This window comes from Bufo bufo, chromosome 2 (genome assembly GCF_905171765.1).
Source record: "Bufo bufo chromosome 2, aBufBuf1.1, whole genome shotgun sequence".
Lineage (NCBI taxonomy): Eukaryota > Metazoa > Chordata > Amphibia > Anura > Bufonidae > Bufo > Bufo bufo.
In genome coordinates this window covers 131,755,870-131,780,958 of record NC_053390.1, presented here as the reverse complement: position 1 = coordinate 131,780,958, position 25,089 = coordinate 131,755,870, and the positions used below count along the sequence as shown (strand labels likewise).

Genomic DNA, 25,089 nt, shown 5'->3' with positions numbered 1-25,089 from the left:
GTAACCACCAGCCAGTTGAGCGGCAGAAAGGACTTGCCCAGAAGAGGGGCCTGTAACCACCAGCGGAGAGATGACCTCACCAGAGGCGATAGACGGAAGGGATGGTCCAGAGACTCCGGCGATTTGTCCCAGGAGGAGAGGATCGCCCGTTGGAGAGGGCGGGAGTGAAACTGCGCAAATGGGATCGCCTCAAAGCAGGCAACCATCTGCCCCAAGACCCGCATGCAGAAGCGGAAGGATGGTCGACGGTGGAGAAGGAGACCCCGAATCGCCCGACGGAGGGTCAGACGTTTTTCCGAGGGAAGACGTACCTCCGCCGCTCCCGTGTCTAAAAGCATTCCCAGGAAGACCAGATTGCTGGAGGGGGGAAGGGAGGACTTGGGAGGTTGATGACCCAACCGAACCTCGCCAGGGTCTCTAGAGTGAGATCCACGCTGGCAGCCGCTTGAGAAAGGGACGGAGCCTTGATGAGGATATCGTCCAAGCACGGCAGCAGAAAAACACCCCTGGAGCGGAGTAAGGCCAAAACCGGGGCCAGGACCTTGGTGAACACCCGGGGGGCTGTCGCCAGCCCAAAGGGAAGGGCGACAAATTGGAAGTGAAGGTCCCCCACGGCGAATCGGAGGAAGCGATGGTGACACCGGGCTACCGGAACATGGAGGTAGGCATCCTGTATATCGATGGAAGACATGAAATCTCCCCGCTCCAGGGAAGCCACCGCGGAACGGAGGGACTCCATCCGAAACCGTCGAAGGAGGAGAAAACGGTTGAGCCTTTTGGAGGTCCAAAATGGGCCGCACCGAACCTCCCTTCTTGGGAACTACAAAGAGGTTCGAATAGAACCCTTGGAACCTTTCCTCTAGAGGAACGGGGGTAATCACCCCCCTGTCCAGTAAGGCTTGAACAGCCGCGGAGAACGCAGCCGCGCTTTTCGGGTCCCGCGGAGGGCGGGAGCGAAAGAACCGATCTGGAGGGAAGGACGCGAATTCGATTTTGTATCCGGAAGACACAATTTCGAGAGCCCAGGCGTCGGAGACGTGAGCCATCCAGACGTCCCTGAAAAGGAGGAGCCGGCCCCCCACCCGGGTGGGTGGGGGCGCACCTTCAGGCAGAGGACTGCTTTGCTGCGGGTGTGCGGGCAGCCTGCGGCCTGCGCCAGGAGGGCTGCGCCCGAAAAAACGGCTTCCTACGCTTATCCTGGGGAGGGGCCGAAGCGGCAGCTGCGGGGCGAGCCCTAGAGGTCCTGCGGGAGGACCGAAAACGAGACGCACCAGGGCGTCCGCGGGGGGCGCCCCTGGCTTGGGGTTGAGGAAGATGGGTGCTTTTACCACCCGTGGCTTCCGAAATAAGCTCGTCTAGGCGGGCCCCGAAAAGGCGGGAACCCGCAAAAGGTAGCCCGGCCAAGGAACGTTTGGAGGCAGCGTCCGCTTTCCAAACCTTCAGCCAGAGTTCCCTCCTGACGGAAACGGCCAGGGCGGAGGAGCGTGCTATAAGGGCTCCCGCATCAAGGGAGGCCTCACAAACAAAATTCCCAGCCCGAACAATAAGCTGGGCCAAGGAACGTAGGTCCTGGATGGGGACGTCCGAGTCCAACTCCTGCTCCAGCTGCATACTCCAAGCAGAGATTGCTTTACCCGCCCAGGCAGAGGCAAAAACCAGTCTGAGGGCAGAACCGGAGGCAGCAAAAATGCCCTTGGAAAGGGTCTCCATACGACGGTCCTCCGCTGACTGAAGAGAGGACCCGTCGGGAACAGGAATGGCCGCGGTCTTTGACAGACGGGCCACAGGGGGGTCCACCTTGGGTGGGAACGACCAGGTGGCCACGACATCGGCTGGAAAAGGATAGCAAATATCCAGCTTCTTGGGATTGACAAAACGGGCGTCCGGGCGAGCCCAAGCCTTAGACACCACGGAAGAGAAATCAGAGTGGATTGGAAAGACTTTGGAGGCCTGCTTGGGTCTGATAAAGGAGACGCTAGCTGCGTCAGAGCTAGGGGGGTCATCTTGCTCTTTAAAAGGTGTCACGAATATCAGAGATGAGTTGACCCATCGCTGAGGCTAGCTTGGACGGCAGGGCCGAGTCCATTTCCAAATCCGAAGCCGCCAATTCACCTTCAGAGGGCGAATCCTTTGGAGAGGAGAGGCCCGTCTGAGTGCGCACGCGTGGCGGAGAGAGAGAGGCATCCGAGGAGGAGGCGCGCTCTACTCTAATACGCTTCTGAGAGTGCCTAGCTCGGGAAGGGTCACTAAGAGAGGGTGAACCCGCCGCAGCGGCAGAAGCGGGGGACCCGGAGGGTGCGACAGTAAGAGTGGCATCCTGCGGGGTAGGCGGCCTGTCTATTAGGCGGCCCACGACATGGGTGAGGCTTTCCACGGCCTGGGACAGGGATCTAGCCCAGTCAGGCGGGTCAGAGGAAGCAGGGAGCGACACAGCAGGCGACTGAGGCTGCGGTGGAGCCCGGCATGCAGGACAGTGCGGATCAGACTGCCCCCGGGGAAAGGGTTCCCTACAAGCGGTACAGGCATGGTACCAAGGCTTGGCGGCTGCAGAAGGGTCTGACATGGTGAAAAAAATGTTGCACTTAAAGGGGGAGACCCCAGAGAAAAAACGGAACAGGGATTACACCCAGGCAGCAGCACTGGTGGCACGGAGGGGGTTAACAGTCCTACCAGACCCGCGGACAGCGCAAGCGGCAGTAGTAAGGGCAGCAGACTGAAGGAGGCTGTGGAGGAGTGGCAGCAGGCACGGAGGGTGACTCCTGAGGAAGGATGAAGAGCTTCAGGATCGGACGGCAGCAGAGGATTCCACGCAGCACTAGAGATGTGCTGCCCGACGAAGAAGGAAGCAGCGGAGCGCATGTGGGGAAGCTCCGCCCCCCGCCGCGCTGAAGGAGAAGGCAGAGCCGCGCGCGCGCGGCAAAATGATTTAACCCCCAAAAAAGATGAAGTGCCGGCCAAGCTAAAATGGCGCCGTTCGCGCCAAGTATGCGGCCCCCGCCACGCCTGGATGAGGCAGACGGCCTCCTGCCCACAGCCGTCCCCCTGATGCCCTGCCGCTTGAGAAGACCGAAGTCCCCCCAAGGATGCCCGGTAAGTTGCCGGCCCTGTTATGCCCATAAGAGCCCCCAAGAGAAAATGTGTCCCTGAAAAGGGGCACCGAACCTCCCAGCTGGGATGGTAGGGAATGCGGGGAGGCGGTCTAACTGAAGTTCCCCCTCACCATTAAGGTGCCCCCAATGAAAATGTGCCCCTGAAAGGGGCACCAAAAAACCTCCCTGGGGGGGGAGGGTGATGGATGGAAAACGCTCGTGAGCCTTCAAGCGTAGTCGTAGCAGCGGTGGGAGGGAGGGAAAGGGGGAGGCTGGAGCAGCCACTCTCACCATCCGCTGTCTTCACCCTCAATCCATCCAGCAGGGTCGCCCCTTCAGCTACTGGCACCGCAGTGGCAGGAAGCCGGGGGAGGGACTTGGCGTGCGGGCGACCCTTGAGCTGGCGGGACGCAGGGGAGCGAGGCTGCCTTGGTCCACCTTGTCTTCTGTGGGGGAGGCGGCAGTGCGGAATTACCGGCACTGGTGCAACTCAACCCCGGGAGAAACAGAGGGGTCTAGTGCGCCTCTGTTGTCCCTGCAAGTAGAAAAAAACCGAATTAAAAACAACAAATAACGCAAAAAATAAAAAATTATAGGAAAGCGACCCTGCCTAAGCAGGGAGTGTCTTGCCTCCTTGGACACTAAGCAAAAAACTGGCAGTCTCTCTCTCCAGGCTGAGGGTATAGCTGATGGAGGAGGGGCTTACAGCTTTCACTTAGTGTCACGCCTCCTAGGGAGCAGAGCTATACCCATGGTTTCCTGTGTCCCCCAAGGAAAATGGGCGAGAAACACAAGTTCTCTCAACACTAAATAGGAGGCAGGATGGAAGGAAAGGTCGCCATTTTTCCGGTAAAAATGATTTTTAACCAGTTCCTGCAGCATGGCCCCTGAAATAAAAGGTTTATACTTGTGCTGCCCCCCATCTTCCGATCCCCACACTGTTTACACCTGTCAGTGCATGGCCATGGTCACATGCACCTCTCCAGCCAATGACTGGCTTCAGCAGTGAAACGCTGCTTGTGGCCACATCACCGCTGAAGCCAGTCATTGGCTGGTGAGGTACATGTGGCCAGGCCATGCACTGACTTGGGGACCGGAAGATGGGGCAGTGCAGAGGACGAGAGCAGCAGGGAGCAGGTAAGTATAACTCTTCGGTTTCAGGGGCCATGCTGCAGGATGATATTCGGGACAATTACTGGGAAAAAAGTGTTCATAGGAGCGCTCATATCTTATATCTGGAGGTATAATCGTGCCGCTGATCAGTCGATAAACAAGGAATCGCTCATTTGTCGTCTGTTTTGCATATTTGATCAGGATGAAAGGTTTACAATTATCAGCAGCACATCTCCCTGTGTAATCAGGGATGGGCTACCAATAATCAATATAACTAAATGAAGGAGGAATGGTTTTGATAGTGATCATTCCTCCCCAGTCACTTTGCTTTGGCTTGTGTAATAGGCTAATGCAAATGAGCGCCGATCGACACTTAATTTATTTTTTTTAAATTGCAGCCCCTTGAAATAGGCCGATGTGACAATGCGGCCCTCACACCAAAAAAGGCTGCACACCCCTGCTTTAGAGGGTCCAAGGCTGTCACAGCAGCTGAATGGCTCTCCCAATCTTGGCACAGGGGAGCTGTTCGAGCCCTGGGAGCCACCGCTCTATGGATTCTGCCTGGATACAACAGTATGGAAGAAAGTATCTTTACCATTGCACCTTGCTATATTGTGCTGTCATCATTAGGAACCAGAGCTTAAGTTGAAGGGGACCTAAATCTTTGGTGAAAGCAGGATCTTCTCAGAGCACTCTGCACTGTGTGGTGTTATCTGCTTTGCTCAGCTTCACAATCATTTCTATGGATCTGTACACGCCAGATGCTGGAAACGTCGAAAAGATAACCCAAAAAAAAAAAAAAAAACAATAGCGCAGAGTGCTCTGAGATATGCTGCTGCATGATCATGCTTTCAAACATTTAGGCCCCTATACAGATTAAACTATTGTCAGTCAAACCCACCGATAAAGACAGGCTCATCTGACAATCTAATGTGTACGTAGAGCTCCCAATTCTCCCCTGAGAAGAAATGGCCATGCTAAATTGCAGCACTGATCCTTTTGTTCTCCCTGTATCACCTCCAGTGGTGTCTGGTAGTAGTTTTCTCCTCTCTACCGAATGCATACACATACATGTTCAGGGGAGCTGAGAAAGCCAGCAGTCAGCCAGCCACGGTGATGGCTATTGAAGGTGTCCTCCTTGCTCTGAGAAGATCTGTGTAGAAAAAGTCTCTGACAAGTCCAGCAAGGATTTCTGCCACTTCATGAATAAGGATCCATCAATGTATGCTTTTTGTAGCCCGACAGATATAGCATAACTATAAATATACTACACATTGAAAATGAAGACCTTGATACCAATGGATTAAAGAGGTTGTCCGGCAGGAGATTTTTTTTGAATGGCAGAAGGGTATAAAACACATAATAGCACCAATACTCACCTAACTGATCCCCCACCACCAGATGTTCTGGGCGACACACAGAAAATGGCAGGCGATGCCCACTCTGCCTGTCACTGGCTGAGGTGGGTTACCTTTACGGCCAGAGACTGACGGCGCAGGTATTTGATGCCATTTCCCGTGTGCCGAGCCTTGACCAGGAAGCTATTGGCAGGATCGATCAGGGAGTAATGCTTCTTTTGTGTTTGGACACAATTCTGCCCATTAAAAAAAAAAAAAATTATTCAACTGAACAATCCCTTTAAATAATACTGGGAAAATGAGCCATTAATTACTTCGTGTATGTACCTGATTTCATCAGTCTCTGGGACCTTCGTGTAGGGAAGAATGGCACGTACTCTTCTCCTGTCTTCCACTGGCTAATCAAAAGGGAAAAAAATTATTGATTATTGTTTATACCATCCATATTCATACATGGGCCCGCAAAACATGGCTTGGTCTTGTGCATGAGGCCTTATTAAGAGGACCCGTCACCATTCCCGACAGCTCCCAGAATGACAGCACTGATTGGACAGTGACAGTGTCAAACTGGAGCGGGACACACCCCCTTTGACAATGGGAATGGTAACACCCAGTTGTTAATTTTTCATGTAAATAATCCAGACCTCCCAAGTGTCCCTCTTTTGGAGGGACAGTACATCTTTTTGACCCAAACCCCTCTGTCCCTCTTTGCTCCTTAAAATGTCCCTCTTTTTGATCTGAGGTGTAGATTTGCATTATTACATCCACAATAGAGTCAGAAAGTATTGCTCTGGTTCCTCTGTGTATTAGAGCCTGTCGTTTATATTTCCTTATTTAATGCAGTTGGGATTTTAGATCAGATTATTTTTTAACTATTTCGCAAGAGAAAACTATATGTATAGATATTCAGGAAAAATGGATCTTTCACACATGAACCATAAGTATCCCTCTTCAACCGTCCAAAAAGTTGGAGGTATGATAATCCCTGACAGGAATGAGAGCCTATTTTAGCTGCTGAATTTTGAGAAATGACGCCTGTCTGACTTACCTCTGGTGGTGCCACAGGAAAAAGGAGTTTTTCTTCTTTCAGTAAACAAGATACATGACTATAGTATCCTATAAGATCAGAAAGTGAGGAAAACCTCCTCCCTCCGATGTAGAAGTCGCCACACATTGCTATAATCCTGTAAAAAGGGAAAAATAGAGGAGCGACAATGAATAAACAGCAAAAGTAAAAGCACTAGGCGCCCCGTCGGCAGTTCGGTAGCGCAGCATGGAAACCTTGACCAATGACTTTTTAGCGGCGACATGTCCACAAGAGACATCACTGCTGAAGACAGTGGTAGGCTGCAGCGGAGCAGGTGACCATGCTAGCATGCAGGACTAGACAGACAGGGAGCAGGCAACTATGAATCCTTCAATAGCAGAGAAAGGCTGTGGGCCAGGTATGCCAGGACAACTCCTTTAAAAGGGGTATTCCCATCTTAGACAATGGGGGCATATCGCTAGGATATGCCCCCATTGTCCGATAGGTGCGGTTCCCACCTCTGGGACCTATACCTACAAGGAGAACGGAGCCGGGGAGATGGGTGGCTGGACCGCGGGTTCCCCGGGGTCCGTCCACCACCAGGCACAGCTCCCCGCCTCGCCCATTGAAGTAAATGGGAGCGCACCGTGTATGCGCAGCCACCTCTCCCATTCATTTCTATGGGGCTGACAGAAATAGCCGAGCCAGCGTTCGGCTATTTTCGGCGGCTCCATAGAAATGAATGGAGGGTGGCTGCACATGCGCAGTGGGCCCTCCTCAACTTTCTCTGCTCAGTTCTCCTTGTAGGTGCGGATCCCAGAGGTGGGACCCGCACCTATCAGACAATGGGGGCATATCCTAGGGATAACCCCTTTAATAGGCCCCATTATTGGATGATGGCATCTGCTGTCATTTGTGCAGTTGCTTGATGGCTCCAGCAGAAGGGCAAAGTTTCAGCTATAAATGGAGCCATGAGGTCATTGTGAACTTCCCATCTCCAGCTCACCTTCAGTACTCGCATAAAATGATCGGAAAACAACTCATCATCACTATTACAAAAGCCAGCAAGTCCCCGTTTCCCAATCTAAATATTAAGCTGGCCATACATTTGAGATAATGATCGGCGGCATTGCGGACGACCAGTCGTCCATGGGATCGTTCGTAGGAACGATCCCACCAACTAAACTGCCTAACCAAGGAGTCTGTTTTTTTTATAAAAACCGATTCCCTGGTGTTTAAGCACAATGGCAAGTGATCAGATGAATTCCGCTAATCATGCCATCAACATGCATATTCAGCCAATGAACAGCCAAAGAGTCTGCCGTCAGCGATCACGTACGCTTGTTCGCTCTAGTTTTTCAAACTAAATCAGCCATTCCGGCCGACATTAATCTTATGCGTATGGCCACCCTTAAATCATCAGTTACAATGGGGTCTTGCAGCGTACCTGAAATGGGTGACGGCATTTGTTTTGCTGAGAAAAGACAGCACAAAGGACCCCGGCCGTCGATCACTCTCCCTGATAAGATAGCTCCCGGTTCTCCCAGCCTGGTAAAGGCGCTCCTCCGCAATGGTTCTGTCCAGTTTACCATGATACCACCTGGCAAGAGACAGCAAAAAGATATTTAAACATTCAAGAAATAGTGCTTTCCACGTCAATCAAAAATTCGGAAATATCATCCACATCACGTGGCGCAGATCTGTTCAAATCTCATCCCCTTTCAGCTGCTGTATTTCACTGCGGTTTTTCCGTCCTCACATACGGTACAGCAAATGTTTCTTTTTAGAAAAGGGAAGGAAGGCAACGAGTTGATTCTAATAAAATGTCAGCTTGCATCTAGAAGGAGGAACTGTGGATAGAGCTTTGGTGGCCACTATAGTGCTAAATATACAGATGGTTCTTCTTTCTGGCTGCAACAAGTTACCTAATGATTTGCCCCCTGTTCCCCAAGTGAAATGAAGGGTAGAGGGGTCACTCTTTAGCCCATGGTATCGGAATGGGTTTGGTTTTCTATCCAACATCATATGACAGTCCCAGCAGATCTAAATAGGTTCTACAGTGCAATTAGATGGAAGAACCGTGACATCCAAGACTTACAGCTGCATGGAGGCTGCCCGCTCACCAATCTGAGGGTATGATCACAGCAGCGGTTCAGATCCGGCAGGCATTTCGGGCAGCCTGTTCTGGTATAAATGCTGGCTGTCGGGTGCACAAAAAAATGCAGCAGTATCTGTCCACCTGAAACCCAGTATTTATGCCGGAAAATGGACAGATCGCCACCGGACCCCATTATAGTCAATGATGATCTGACGGTGAACTGAAGAATCTAGCAATGCCGATCCAGCGAAATCCGGCACGCTTCTCTCTGCTGGATCCACATACCCTGAGCCGTATGTGCATAAACACGTGCTTCTTACTGAATTGAGGGCTCAGTTCCCACTCCAAATGTAGGACGATTATGGTATATGCTTCCAACCACTGCCTGGGGAGCCACGTGCAGCTCGTAAGCCACAAAACTGCAATGCAATGCAACGCAGAAACTACTTCACTAAAACTAAGCTGGGCATCAAAGGCCAATAAAAGCAGTTCTGACTCTGGTGCCAAGAACCATAGACAAGTTCTACATTAAGATCCGGTCACGGGCGCTTAGTATTAATACGACACAGTACAACCAGGTTTTTCTATTCTTTTTATCACAGAAGTTCTCAATTCCATCGTGTCATTTGCTCTTCTATATACGGGGTGTTCCCAGCAGGACAGGTAAACGTTAGACACACTTCTTCTATGGGGCGTGCGCGGGCTTTGCTCCATACACCCTGCTGGGACAAGGAACAGCGGTCGCCCATTATAGTGAGCACACCCCTATTGAGGTTTAGGCCCAGTTCTGTGGAGAGGGGAAAGCTGCTTTCTAGAGGCATTTTTCTGCACTTCTGTATTTTTAGTGGCTTGTTTGCAGTAAGAACGCCAGCTCCAGATGTTAGCTGGGAAATAAGAAACGCAGGACACAGAAGACGGTTTTTGTCATCAGCATTTCTGCTCATTAGGTGGCTTTTTTTTTCTCTCTGGCTTATTTTAAAAACACAGCATGTTGTGGCTCTGGAGTTTTTCAGGCATTTTTACATCTCTAAGGCCCCTTGCAGAACAGCGTGTCCGGATGCGTTGCGTCTGCGATCAGGGAAAATCGTGCGAGTAGGCACGTAATTGCAGTCAGTTTTGACTGCGACTGCGTTCCGATGTTCAGTTTTTATCGCACGGGTGCAATGCGTTTCGCATGCGTGTGATACAAAACTGAATGTGGTACCCAGACCGAAACCTGACTTCACTGAAGTTCGGGATCGGGGTAGGTGTTCTGTATATTTTATTATAACCATGTTATAAGGGGAAATAATAGCATTCTTAATACAGAATGCTTACTAAAATGTGGCTTTAGGGGTTAAAAATTAAAAAATAATTGCTGAATGAAGATTCTATCTCCATTCAGCAGGACCTGCGCTGACATCACCGCTCTCACCACGTCATCAAAAGTGCTTTGGCAGGTCCTGCAGGAAGAAGAAAGAAGACGATGCCGGCTGCGCTAACAGGATGAGGTGAGTCAATTATTATTTTTTTTTAACTCCTAAAGTCACATTAGTAAGCATTCTGTATTAAGAATGCTATTATTTTCCCTTATGACCATGTTAGAAGGGAAAATAACAGTTCATCTCCTAGCAACCATGCTTGAAAATAGCACCGCATCCGCACTTGCTAGTGATTTTCACGCAGATCCATTCATTTCTATGGGGCCTGCGTTGAGTGAAAAACGCAGAATATAGAACATGCTGCGATTTTCACGCAACGCACAAGTGATATGTGAAAATTAACGCTCATCTGAACAGCCCCATTGAAGTGAATGGGTCCGGATTCAGTGCTGGTGCAATGTGTTCACCTCACTCATTGCACCCGCCCGGAATTCTCGCCCGTGTGAAAGGGGCCTAAGGGTGCATTCACACGACCGTATGTATTTTGCGGTCCACAAAACACAAACGTCTTTATTGCACCATTTTTATTTTTTTTGCTGACCCATTATAACAATGCCTATTCTTGTCTGCAAAATTATTATAATTTTCTTTTTTTGCAAGACTGTGGAATGGACATACAGATGCAGAAAGCACACGGTGTGGTGTCAGCATTTATTGTGGCCCTATTGAAACAAACAGGCCCGAATTAATACGCTAAAAATAGAGATCGGACGCATACCTAGAATACGGTTGTGTGAAAGAGCCCTTAGTATAGTGAGAAGAAAAAAAAAGCTCATGTGACAGTTTATGAAAAAAAAACACAGGTGCCCTAAAAAAGCACTTGCTATTAGGGCTCATGCACACGACCGTATGTATTTTAAAAGGTCCGCAAAAAATGGATCCGCAAAAAATACGGTTGATGTCAGTGTGCATTCCGTATTTTGCGGAATGGAACAGCTGGCCCCTAATAGAACAGTCTTATCCTTGTCCGTGATACGGACAATAATAGGACATGTTAAAAATGTTTGCGGAAAGGACATACGGACAGGGAAAGCACATGGAGTGACAAACTTTTTTGCAGACTCATTGAAATGAATGGTTACATATACGATCTGCAAAAATAAAAATAAAATATATGGAATGAACACGGAAAGAAAATACGTTAGTGTGCATGAGCCCTTATTCATTTATTTTTTTAGTGTGTGGGGGGGGGGGGGGAGAACATGTCTGCAGGGACCTTAATAAATGAAATGATTAATGGCTAAGGCCCCTTTACACCGGACAACTGACCAGGCGATCCCCAGTAAGGAAGATTTGTGCCCGATCCTGAGCAGAGATGAGAGCTGCACTTAGACATGGTGATGAGCGATCACTGGTCCCTACACAGGCTCAGTTTTTGGGCAGCAGAACCCCGTTTAGTCAGCATGATCTGCTGCTCAGAACAATACAATGAAGGAACATTTGCTTGTTCATCAGGTGATTGGAGGCGCATTAAGGCCCCTTTTACACGAGCGAGTATTCCGCGCCGGTGCAATGCGAACTGAATCCGGACCCATTCATTTCAATGGGTCTGTGTACATGAGCGTTGTTTTTCACGCATCACTTTCATGCAACGCTGGCCCCATAGAAGTAAATGTGGCTGCGTGAAAATCGCATCACATCCGCAAGCAAGTGTGGATGCGATGCGTTTTTTACGGATGGTTACTAAGAGATGTTGTTTGTAAACCTTCAGATTTTTTTATCACATGTGTGAAAAACACATCAATGCGCATTTCACCTGCACAATAAAAAATTAACAACTGAAAGCAATCGCAGGCAAAACTGAATGAACTTGCTTGTGAAATTGTGCATTTTTGGCTACTTTCACACTTGCGTTCAGAGCGGGTCCGTCTGGTATCTGCACAGACGGATCCGCTCCTATAATGCAAACGCTTAGATCCATTCAGAACGGATCCGTTTGCATTACCATGATAATGCAAACGGATCCGTTTTGACTTTACATTGAAAGTCAATGGGGGACGGATCCGTTTGAAAATTGAGCCATATTGTGTCAACTTCAAACGGATCCGTCCCCATTGACTTACATTGTAAGTCTGGACGGATCCGTTTGCCTCCGCACGGCCAGGCGGACACCCGAACGCTGCAAGCTGTGTTCAGGTGTCCGCCTGCTGAGCGGAGGACAAACGGTGCCAGACTGATGCATTCTGAGCGGATCCGCATCCACTCAGAATGCATTAGGACTGGATGGATCCGTTTGGGGCCGCTTGTGAGAGCCTTCAAACGGAGCTCACGAGCGGAGCCCCGAACGCAAGTGTGAAAGTAGCCTTAACTGAACGCATCTGGACCTAATCCTTATCGCTTGTCTGCAAGGGGCCTAAGACTGCAGTGGTCGGGAACATTCATTCCCGATAACTGGCCTGTGTAAAGGGGCCTTTAGTCATTACCCCACAGACTAACAGGATTAAGAACAGATGCATTTTTGAACCTTCACATTGTACTGTTAAAACCACATCCAATGGCAGTAATTCCTGTGAAAACTGGAAGTGTGATAGGAAGTGACAAAGTCGTGCTGACCATGTCCGCCACACAGCAGCTCGAAACGTGACAAAGACAGGCAGCCATAGAAGTAAGCACAGTAATAAGGAAAAAAATAATAATTATATTGAACTCGCAGCCCTGTAAGGGAACGTTCGCACAGAGGTTTATGCTGCTGGAATTTTGGCTTGGTGTCTGCCTATCATTGTTTTCAACAGGAGGCAGCGCTGCAGTTGGTGAGGGCGGCAGCTTTAAGCTGCAAATGCGCCAGGAGGAGACATGTCCCTTCTTGACACGATGTCCGGACAGATGCCGTCCACTTGTAGTTTACCTCCATTCCCTGAAGTGAGTGAACAACCAAACCTGCCATGTGAACGCCCCCTAAAGAATATATTCACATGTGACAAATTTGCTAAACTTTCTGCAAAAGAATCAACGATATTCCTCTGAATGGGTATAGGTAATCGATATCAGATCAGTGGGGACCTGACTGCCGATCAGCGGTATGAAGGACACACGGCGCTGTACTAGTGATCCGCCAGTCACCGCTTCTCTACTCCCTCCTGACCTCTGCACAGGTCACAGTATGTCTACAAACCTCTCCCATACTAGTCAAACTTTGGTTATTTAAATCAATTTCTGCACATTTTTTCCTGTATTTTTTGTTTTTAGCTTTTACACAGTCTTTCACATTTCTGTATTCATTTTTATTTTATTTTAACAGCACCAAGTAGGACATAGTTTAAGGTCACCCGGGTGTCTACAAGCTGTAGTGCTGGCGATTTTATTAGGTTTTTATTTTGTCTTTATACAAGGCCTCTGTGGAGCATTTAACATTTTTATGGGTTATTTCTCCCGTAAATGGGGCTGAGCGCTGTCTTCAATAGCGGTACCTCCGCAAATTCACCCCAAATTGCACTTGCTCTCTCCTCATCACCAGCGGCATTAGTCTGAAGAAGGCCACATGGCCGAAACGTAACATTTAAAGCCGCAGTAACCATACAATAAAAAGAAATAGAGTTAATCCAAATTACGCTGGAGTCTTTTTCTTCATAAACGGGGCTGACATATTAGCCCCCCATTACAATGGGAATAGAGCTTCCTGACCTGTAGGCTGGCAGTTACCCGGGAAGTGCCACAGTATACATGGTGCATAAAACAATGGGGAAGGCAGGGGCAGTAAAAAATAAAAATAATAATAAAAGTCACTGCCAACAGGCTCCCTGCTCCTGCCGAAAAACAGGGCACATTTACTAAGTACACTCTTTGAAGTAAAAAAAAAAAAAAGGGTCTTCAATTTGCGCCTCATTTATTATCCCTTAAAGGGGTTTTCTCATCTCAGACAATGGGGGCATATCACTAGGATATGCCCCCATTGTCTTATAGATGCGGGTCCCACCGCTGAGACCCGCACCAATATCGAGAATGGAGCCCCGAAATAGAAGGAGAGCGCACTGCGCATGAGCAGCAGCTCTCAATTCATTGCTATGGGGCCGCCAAAAATAGCCGAGCACTGGCTCGGCTATTGCCGTCTGCCCCATAGAAATCAATGGGAGCATGGGCCACTTCATGCGCGGCATGCTCTCATTCACTTCTATGGGAGAGGCTGGGATTAGCGCTTGGTGGTGAACGGACCCCGGGAAATCTGGGGTCCTCCAGCCACAGCGCTCCCCGCACGGTTCTCAATATAGGTGGGACCCGCACCTATCAGACTATGGAGGCATATCCTAGCGATATGCCCCCATAGTCTAAGATGGGAATACCCCTTTAATCCTTTTTGGTTTAAGCCTGACATCTAGTGTTCGCTTTCTTGTAAGACAGATTCAAATTCGCTAAACTGGTCTAAATAAATAGTATGCGCAGGAAAATGAGGTGCAAGTGAGCTGAATTTTGGTGCACGTCTCCATGAAAGTAGGCAAACTGTGGCGCAACTCACCACTCAAAACAGACAGAAAAGTACGCCAGCTCTGGGGTGGTGTAGAAACTAGACTTTTTACTACAAAATCTGGTGCAAAATAAAGCGCATCTACATAAATAGGACAGAAATTGGGTTCGAAAACTTGTCTTTAAACTCAAAACAGACACAAATGCCTCCAAAAACAGGAGCAAAAAGAGCTGGTTAATGAGCCTTTAGACCGTCGTAAACAGGAGGCGTCACTTCAGTAAATGTGCGCCAATCTCTGTGCGGCTACCAACTCTGCAAGGATGTCCAGAACCGTCCTTGTAGGGTTAAATGAGGACTGCCCGGAAGTATAGAGTTTTTGGGCAGTCTGCAAGAGGTTAACTATTCTCGAATTAATGTGAATCACATGACTGTTCTGAGAAACAAACAGGGCTTTTTTCAAAGCCTCCCAATAATCCCTGCAACCAAACAGCTCGCCTACACCTTCCCCCAGCTCTGTACTGAGAAAGCGTATTATCCACAAGACCCGCACGTCGGCTCAAAGCAAACTCCCATAGAAGTGAATGGAGAGGGCCAGACATGCACAGCCAGCAATGGGGGCCCTGTCCAGAGGAGACCCACATCTACCGGGCTTTTAAAGCCCGCCATTTGATATGCCAGATAGGTCTGATCTGATTCATAACTCCAATAAACCGTAGTGACCAAGTATGATCCATGACAGGTGAGGGACAACAGTGGAAGGTCCCACTGACCAGACAGGACAACCCCTTAAAAAGCAGAAAAGACTTGACTTCTGAAGGATAGGAACAGTACGGCCTAAGTGGAGATAGCCAGAAGCCTTTCACAAGATGGAAATGGGCCAAAATATGCCCCAACTTGGCATGGGCACCACGTCACTGGGTCTGAATAATGTAAGTGACCAATCACTAAAATAAGAGAAAACACAAGACTGAAACAATGGATCTCGCCAGCCTCATGTCAGGGAGAGGCCTTCATTTGGGCAGTATTCAGCAATTAAGAGAAAGAAAAGCATGAACTCAATATCCTCAGGAAACCCCTCACTGTACACATTTTCAAAAAAACAGGATATACGTAGACGTACAAATGTTTTAAAGTGAGATAGAAACTTTGAGCTGCCAGCGTTGTGTCACCACACAGAAAAGTCCATCGAGAATATCGCCCTACGGAGAATATTAATGCATCAGATATAGGTTGTTCTAACCCACTGATTTCAATGGGATGGCCAGCAGCCCTGTGTAAATGGAAGCCGCCCAACCAACACAACAATCGGGCATGCTGGATTACACAATGCCTGATCCTTTGTTCAGGGTTTGGCAGTGGCTTTGGCTCTTTGAAAATGTGCTGCAGCCTTTCATCCGAGTTGGAGGAGGATTTCCTGATGTACGCCTCCTATAGAAGGTCTCACGCACTTTCCTTTGAAGAAAAAAAAAAAAAAAAAAATGGCTATGTTCACACTAGTGTTTAGGCTTTCCGTTTGCGAGATCCGTTCAGGGCTCTCACAAGCGGTCCAAAACGGATCAGTTTGCATTCGAATGCATTCTGAATGGATAAGGATCCGCTCAGAATGCATCAGTTTGCCTCCGTTCAGTCTCTATTCCGCTCTGGAGGCGGACACCAAAACAGCGGATTGCTGTCCGCCTGACGAAGCAGAGCCAAACGGATCCGTCCTCACACACGATGTAAGTCAATAGGGACGGATCCATTTTCTCTGACACAATGTGGCACAATAGAAAACGGATCCGTTTCCCATTGACTCCCAATGGAGACTTGGCTATAGAAGACATAATACAACCGGATCCGTTCATGACGAATGCATGCGGTTGTATTATTGTAACAGATCCGTTTTTGCAGATCAATTACAGATCCGCCCAAAACGCAAGTATGAAAGTAGCCCAATACTGACAAACCACCCTGACATGTGCCGATAGGACCACTGGTGAATGGAGCACCATGGATATTTTTCATGTATATGCTGGGAGATTAAAAGGGGTTGTCTCAATTCAGCAAATAGCATTTATCATGTAGATGCAGTTAATACAAGGCACTTACTAATGTATTGTTATTATCCATATTGCTTCCTTTGCTGGCTGGATTCATTTTTATCACATTATACAATGTTTCCATGGTTACGACCACCCTGCAATCCATCAGTGGAGGTCATGCTTGCACACTATAGGAAAAAGCACTAGCCTACGTGCGCGCCTACTTTTTCCTATAGTGTGCAAGCACGGCCATCGCAGATAGATTGCAGGGTGGTCGTAAGCATGGAAACGAGCAGTGTATAATGTGATAGAAAAAAAAATGAATCCAGCCAGCAAAGGAAGAAATATTGATAATAACAATACATTAGTAAATGCCTTGTATTAACTTTCTCTACATAATAAAGGGGTTGGCCACCTTTTGGGCCAAAAAAATCCCCCTGCTGGACAGACCTGACATTGGGAAGCACACTTAAGCCCCTTTCACACGGGCGAGATTTCTGTGCGGATGCAATGCGTGAGATGAACGCATTGCACCTGCACTGAATCCGGACCCATTCATTTCTATGGGGCTGTGGACATGAGCATTCTTAATGCTAAGTAAAATAGGGCTGGAGGGGGTTAAAAATATTTAAAAAAATATATAATTTAACTCCCCTCATCCACTTGTTCGGGCAGCCCGGCTTCTCTTCTGTCTTCTTTGCTGTCCAGGAGGACAGGTCCCTTTCCTCAAAGAAGAAAGAGAAGCCGGGCTGCGCGAACAAGTGGATTAAGGTGAGTGATTTTTTATTTTTTTAACCCAATCACTATTTTACGAAGCATTCTGTATTAAGAATGCTATTTTCCCTTATAACAATGTTATAAGGGAAAATAATAAAATCTACAGAACACCTAACCCAAACTTCTGTGAAGAAGCCCGGGTTCGGGTCTGGGTACCAAACATGCCGATTTCTCTCACGCGCAAAACGCTTTAAAACGTTTTGTACTCGCGGGAAAATAAATAAAATAAACGCGCATTTTCCCGCAACGCCCGCGTGAACCCAGCCTTACTCCCCATCCTCGGCTGCCTCACACAGGTCCCACACTATCAACATTTGCTTTGATGCCTGCTCCCCCTGCATTACGTGACCTAATAACTGACACAAGGGGAGCAGGTCATTGCTGCTCAGTGACTGGCAGCATCAAAGCAGATGTTCCTAGCGGGGACTCAAGTGAGGGGAGTGAAGGAGCTGGGAGCCAGTCAATAAGCAGGTCATTTCGTTTTTGCAGGTATAACCAGGAGGGAAGTTTACAATAAAAACAAAAAGGTGGACAACCCTTTTAAACCAGTAGGACCAACACTGTTAAGTTTGCCATCTACTGAAGTCTATGAGATCCAGCCCCCCCCCTCCCCCAAAAAAAAAAAAAAAAAAAACCATTTTATTGGTCACCTTGCCCAAAAAAGTTCAAAAGAATAAATCATATGTACCCAAAAATAGTACCAATAAAATCATCAACTCTTCCAGGAAAAAATTAGCTCATAGACAAAAAAAACTAAATGCCTTTCAGAAAATGGTGACAAATTTTTTTTCCCCGTCAAAAATGCTTTATAATGTAAAACAGAAAAATCTTTTTTTTTTAAATAGACATATTTGGTATAGTCATGACCTGCTCTATAAAAACAACACATTATCTACCCTATAAGTTCAATGTCGCAAACAACTGTGCCAGAACAGTCATTTTTGGCTACCTTGCCTCACAAAAAGTATAATATTGGGTGATCAAAAAATCATATGTACCCAAAAATAGCACCAATAAAAAACTGTCACCTTACCCTATAGCTTCCAAAATAGGGTCACTTTTCGGGAGCTAATGTGACATGGCAACTTAAAATTATCCTACTGAAATCTGCCCTCCAAAAACCATATATTGCTCCTTCTCTTCTGAGCCCTGCCGTGTGTCCATACAGCCGTTTACGACCAGATATGGGGTGTTTCTGTAAACTGCAATATCAGAGTAATTAATATTGAGTTTTGTTTGGCTCTTAACCCTTGATGTGTTATAGGAAAAAATAAAATAAAAATCGATTAGAATGAAAAATCTGCAAAAAAATAAATAGTTACATTTTGAAATTTCGCCTCCATTTTTCTTTAATTTCTGTGGAACACAAAGGGTTTACAACATTTCTAAAATTGGTTTTGAATAACTTGAGGGTATTTACACAGTTTGCATATGTGCCTCCCAAAAGTAATAGGACAGAATAATAATCATAAATCAAACTTTCACTTTTTAATACTTGGTTGCAAATCCTTTCCAGTCAATTACAGCCTGAAGTCTGGAACGCATAGACATCACCAGACGCTGGGTTTCATCCCTGGTGATGCTCTGCCAGGCCTCTACTGCAACTGTCTTCAATTCCTGCTTGTTCCTAGGGCATTTTCCCTTCAGTTTTGTCTTCAGCAAGTGAAATGCATGCTCAATCGGATTCAGGTCAGGTAATTGACTTGGCCATTGCATAACATTCAATTTTTTTCCCTTAAACCCTTTGGTTGCTTTTGCAGTATGCTTTGGGTTATTGTCCATCTGCACTGTGAAACGCCATCCAATGAGTTCTGAAGCATTTGGCTGAATATGAGCAGATAATATTGCCCCAAACACTTCAGAATTCATCCTGCTGCTTTTGTCAGCAGTCACATAATCAATAAATACAAGAGAACCAGTTCCATTGGCAGCCATACATGCCCATGCCATGACACTACCACCACCATGCTTCACTGATGAGGTGGTATGCTTAGGATCATGAGCAGTTCCTTTCCTTCTCCATACTCTTCTCTTCCCATCACTCTGGTACAAGTTGATCTTGGTCTCATCTGTCCATAGGATGTTGTTCCAGAACTGTGAAGGTTTTTTTAGATGTCGTTTGGCAAACTCTAATCTGGCCTTCCTGTTTTTGAGGCTCACCAATGGTTTACATCTTGTGGTGAACCCTCTGTATTCACTCTGGTGAAGTCTTCTCTTGATTGTTGAATCAAATCGTTTTTATTAAACAATAATTACATATTATAACATAATACAATATGTTGACTTTTTCTTTCTTTAAATTATCCACGATGCAGATTCAGTGAACAACAATACTCATAAGTATATCACCACTCAGTATTATCATGAATCCATACACTACATATACCTTTGCTAAAACATATTATGGGCAAAAAAAATTACCAGAAACTTGACCTTTCCAAACTCCCTCCCCCCCTTACCCTACCCTAACCCCCCAACCCTAACATTGGTCTTGACCATCACATGACTATATAACCACGTGGGTATGAGATAACCATTCAGTCCACATTTTTTCAAACTTCTGAGGGCACCCTCTCTTCACAAACACCCCTTTTTCGATTACCAGCATGTCATGCACCTTCCGTTCAAACTCACTCAGTGTAGGCGGACTCCCCTGGATCCACCTCATAGCGATCAGTTTCCTGGCCACATATAGCAATCTCCCCGCAGCTACCCTAACCGGTTCATTTCCTCCAATTTCAGACACATACCCCAGAATACACACCTTAGGATCTTTTTGAATTCTTAATGTCAATTTACTATTAATCATCTCTACAACTTCCTCCCAATAATTAGCAACTACTGGACAAGACCACAACATATGTAACAAGTCTGCACCATCTTCCATACACTTTGGGCACTTGTCATCACCTCTTACTCCTATCTTTTTCAGGAACACCGGTGTTTTGTACACTCTGTGTATAATAAATAGTTGGGACAGTTTGCCCTGTTCACTTAGAGACACCTTGGGGACTGCTTCTAAAATATCTTCCCACATATCCTTAGACATATCCCCCACGTCAGCCTCCCACTTTTTCATTCTTGAAAGCGGATATCCCTCTAAGAATTTTTCCATTAGAAGAGCGTACACCTGTGATATTAACCCTCTTTTTCCCCCTCCCGACGGAAGAACAAGCTTATGGACCACCTCCATTTGAGCTATCACACATCCCTTCCGCATCGTGACCCCAAGGGCATGTCTTATTTGAAGATATTTATAAAACCACTCCTTGGGGATATTAAATTCCTGCTGCAGGCTTTGAAATGACTTACATGTCTTGTCCTTAATTAGTTGTCCAATTCTCGTCACTCCATAAGTTTCCCAGTTCCTAAGTCCTGGTATGGCCAATAGTTCTGGCAACAAGTGGTTCTTTCCAATAGGTGAAAGTTCACTAATACCTCCCACTCCTCTTAGCAGCTTCACTTTTGCCCAAACTTTTTTCATGAGTTCAATCAGAGGAAGTTTTTCCCTCCCTGCATGCATTCCTAAACCTTCCAGAATGCCCATGAGGTCACGACTGCCCAGCCAATGCTGCAATATCTGCCCAGTCATATCCGGTGCTTGTAGATCAATCCATCCCTTAAAATGCTGACATTGGGAAGCCAAAAAATAAATCCATGCGTTAGGGACAGCTAAGCCCCCTTCCGACTTAGAATACTGCAATGTCTCCAGTTTGATCCTAGCCTGTCCATACTTCCAAGTAAGATCTCTAAATATAGAGTGAATTTTCTTAAATCTATCCAGAGGGATCCAAACTGGAGCATTATTCAGTATATATAACAGTTGGGGCATCATAACCATTTTTAAAAGGTTAACTCTACCTACCACCGAAAGAAAGAGCCTACACCATGACCTCACTTTAAGCCTAAAAGTAGCTAGCAAAGGGGATAGATTTAGTTCTTCAAAATCCGCTAGTCTCGGTGTTATATGTAATCCCAGATATTTAAATTTATCCACCCAGGGCACCAAACTATCTACTTGTCTGCCTACCAGGGCCTGCCCGTCAATTGGCATCAAAGAGGATTTCTGCCAGTTTATCCGTAGTCCGGAAAAGCTACCAAATCTGTCAATCAATGCCATGGCCGTATCCAGGGACGCACCAGTATCGCCCAAGAAAAGTAGGGTATCATCAGCGTACATAGCCACTTTATTATGCAGTTCACCATATCTAAACCCCTCTATACTTGTAGATAAGCGAATATGCGCCGCCAACGGCTCTATTGCAAGAGCAAACAATAAGGGCGACAGTGGGCATCCCTGTCTGGAACCCCTGGCGAGGGGAAAACAGTCTGATAATCCTCCATTAGCTCTAATTCTCGCCTTAGGGCTAGAATACAGAACCTGTACCCACTGAATGAACCGTTCACCAAAGCCCATAATTCTCAGGACCCCCCACAAATACCTCCATTCCACACTATCAAACGCCTTAGCGGCATCAAGCGCAAGCAAGGCCCTGTCACCACCATTGTCCGCCGGAATATTTAAACTAGTGTACAGCCTACGAAGGTTAATAGCCGTTGATTTTCCTGGCATAAATCCCGTCTGATCCGGATGTACTATGGTCAGAATTACCTTGGACAGCCTGTTCGCCAACACCTTCGCCAGTAGCTTAACATCAGCCGTGAGAAGTGAAATTGGCCTGTAGGAATCCGGTATTTTAGGATCCTTCCCAGGCTTAGGCAAAACCACAATTATAGCTTCCTGCATCGAATGTGGTAACGAACCTGCCTCCAATGAGTGCTCAAACACCTTAAGTAATTCAGGGAGTAATATCCCCTGTAGTTTTTTGTATATCTCTACTGGGAGACCATCAGCTCCAGGGGCCTTACCACTTGCCATGTCCCCAAGTGCAGCTTCCAGTTCCTTTAGTGTAATCGGCTCCTCTAGCCTCTCTCTATCTTCTTCTGACAGCACCGATAACTGCGCCTCCTCTAGGAAATCCTTCAGGGCCTCATCAGAACTAGATCCAGTGGAAGTATATAGAGATACATAGAAGCTTTTTAAAATTCCTAATATTCCTTTTGTGTCCTGACAACTGTTCCCCCTGTCATCTCTCAACTCCTGAATACAAGAGGAGCCTCTCTGAGCCTGCGAGACCACTGACAACAAATGACCCACCTTCTCTCCTTCCTCAAAAGATCTCTGACGGTAAAAGCTTCTCTTTCTATCTGCGGCCTGTACCAGATGACATCTCAGCTGCTCCTGAGCAACCTCCAGCGCCTCACTACTAACCATGGTGGGGGATCTACTAAACTCTCTCTCAGCCTCGGACACTAGTACATGCGCCTTGACATCCGCCTCTCTGGTCCTGGATTTATGTTTGTTGATTTCTTTCATCAGAACTCCCCTCAGAAATGCTTTCATGGCGTCCCATACACCTGGTATCGAAGCCGACCCTGTATTGATATCAAAAAATTCCTTAATTTCCATAGAAATCCCAGATAGGTCACCCAACACATTCAGCCAATGAGGATTACACTTCCACAGCCTCGGTCCCTGTCTGAGCACCCCCAGGCACAAGTCAATCTGCACCAGAGAATGGTCAGACAACGACCGAGGATGATAAACAACATCCCTAACTAGTGGTAGCATTATGTCGTTAACAAGGGCCAGATCTATACGCGATAGTGAATGGTGCGTGGCGGATCTACATGAATATTCACGCTTATCCGGGTTACGCCGTCTCCATACATCTTGCACTCCTACCTCACCCAAAATATTCCTGAGAGCCGCACTCCCCGGTGAACCACCTGCTCCCTCCACCCGGCATCTATCTAGGGAGTCATTCATCGTGCAATTAAAGTCCCCAACCAACAGCCACGGCAGCCCAGGGAAGTCCGCCACAAAGCCCATGATCTCTCTTATTAATGGGGAAGCAAACGGTGGAGGCACATACACAGACACCAGCACCAGCTGTATTCCATCCACCTTACACACCACACACACATACCTGCCCTCAGCGTCCACACACTCCTGCATATGTTCATACCTGATACTCCTATGCACAATCATACTTACACCTCTAGAATGAGAGGAATGAGTTGAATGTAACGCATGGATCACCCAATTTTTATTCATCCAGTGTAAATTTTCTCCTGTCAAATGCGTTTCCTGAAGACAACATATAGCCGGCTGAAACCGCCCCAGATACTGAAAAATACACTGTCTTTTCCGTGCTTCAGCCATCCCTCTCACATTCCAGCTTAAGATTCTAATCGCCTGTGACATGGTAAAACCTTAAACCATATTTGAATCTCACACCCCATTCAGATAACACTCGCTCATAGTTCAAGACCCTAACCTTCCCCCCCAACCTTTTCCCTACCCCCCCACCCCCCTCCCTCCCTCTCATACTCAGGTTACTGTAGCTGGGGAAACCTTTCCCTTTCTTATCCACTTCCCACATTAAAACAAGGCAATCCGAGAGCAACATGCCCTTCAACCTACAATAAGCATAACAATTTATAACACTTTTCCTCAGGTAGAGAATCCTCCCCACAACTGAGAAATACATTTTACTATCATTACCGCCTGCTCCCTCCTCAGGAACTACCATTTGGTAGCATTACATAATACACTCCCTAACTGGTGCAACATTTAAAGCAATCCTAGAGTGTAAATGCATATATAACTTAAACATAAGAAACGTATATCTGCCTCCTTCAAGTGTCCAGGGCCCCACTTCTCAATTGTCGCTCGTGGACGTCCAGCCACTGCGTCGCCTCCTCCGGATCTTCAAAAAATCTGGTGGATCCCAATGCCACCACACGCAGTTTAGCAGGAAACAGCATAGCGTACTGGACTTGTAGAGCTCTCAGCCTTTTCTTTATATCCATAAATCTGCTTCTCCTCCGCTGCACTTCGTTGGAATAATCCGGAAATATGGATACTTTCACCCCATTCAGGACCATCTCCTCATTGTCCCTAGATTGTCGCAGGATAGTGTCCCGGTCTTTAAAATGGAGTATCTTCGCCAGTATGGGACGGGGAGGTCTGCCAGGCGGAAGCGGCCGCATGGGGACTCTGTGCGCCCGCTCCACCGCATATAATGAGGATAGACCTTTTTCATGAAATAATTGGTGCAGCCATTTTTCCACAAATTCGGTGGCATTATCCCCCTCCGTCTTCTCTGGCACACCCACAATCCGCAGGTTATTCCTTCTGGACCTGTTCTCCAGGTCATCTGTTTTGGCGTATAACGCCGCTATATCTTTAGCAGATGATTTTGCCGCCATTTGCATAGGCTGGATAACGTCCTCAATAGTGGACACCCTCTTCTCCAATTCAGAGGTGCGTTCTGTGATTTTGTGTAGGTCATGCCTAATTAAAGACACATCCGACCTCAGGCTACCAACCTGTACTGTAAGCACCTTCAGTGTGCTGTTACAACTGGCCACAGCGGCCATAATATCTTTTAGAGTAGGCTCTGCTCCATCCACAACTTTAGGGCCTACCGCGTCTTTTGCCGGCCGTGCAGGGGTTAATGGCGGCCAATTTACCGCGTCCAGGGTCTCCCCGTCGGTGGATTCATCCTCTTGTCCAGAGGAAACCTGAGCGTCCATCTCCTTCTCCTCAGCCCAGTCTCCCCCAGCACTCTCCGTGCGAGCAAACCTGCTCAGCTTTGCGGCAGCCGTCTGTCTCGTCTTGGGCTGTAAGGCCGGCCCCTCTTCTTCCTCGGCGCCATGCCGACTCTCCTCTGGCCTGTCACAGCGCGGCCCTTTACCGGACTTTCTAGGCATGTCGGGA

At 47.4% G+C, this 25,089-nt stretch overlaps 1 protein-coding gene across 1 annotated transcript in view; it reads right to left on the bottom strand.

Moving 5' to 3' along the window:
- RASA1 (RAS p21 protein activator 1) overlaps nucleotides 1-25,089 on the bottom strand; it is a 123,398-nt gene that overhangs the window by 86,458 nt on the left and 11,851 nt on the right. Inside the window, exons 2-4 of the mRNA XM_040421520.1 lie at nucleotides 8,035-8,187; nucleotides 6,609-6,744; nucleotides 5,888-5,958 (exon numbers count right to left, since the gene is read on the bottom strand). Coding sequence (XP_040277454.1) covers nucleotides 5,888-5,958; nucleotides 6,609-6,744; nucleotides 8,035-8,187 — 360 coding nt within the window. The remainder of the gene's footprint in view (nucleotides 1-5,887; nucleotides 5,959-6,608; nucleotides 6,745-8,034; nucleotides 8,188-25,089) is intronic.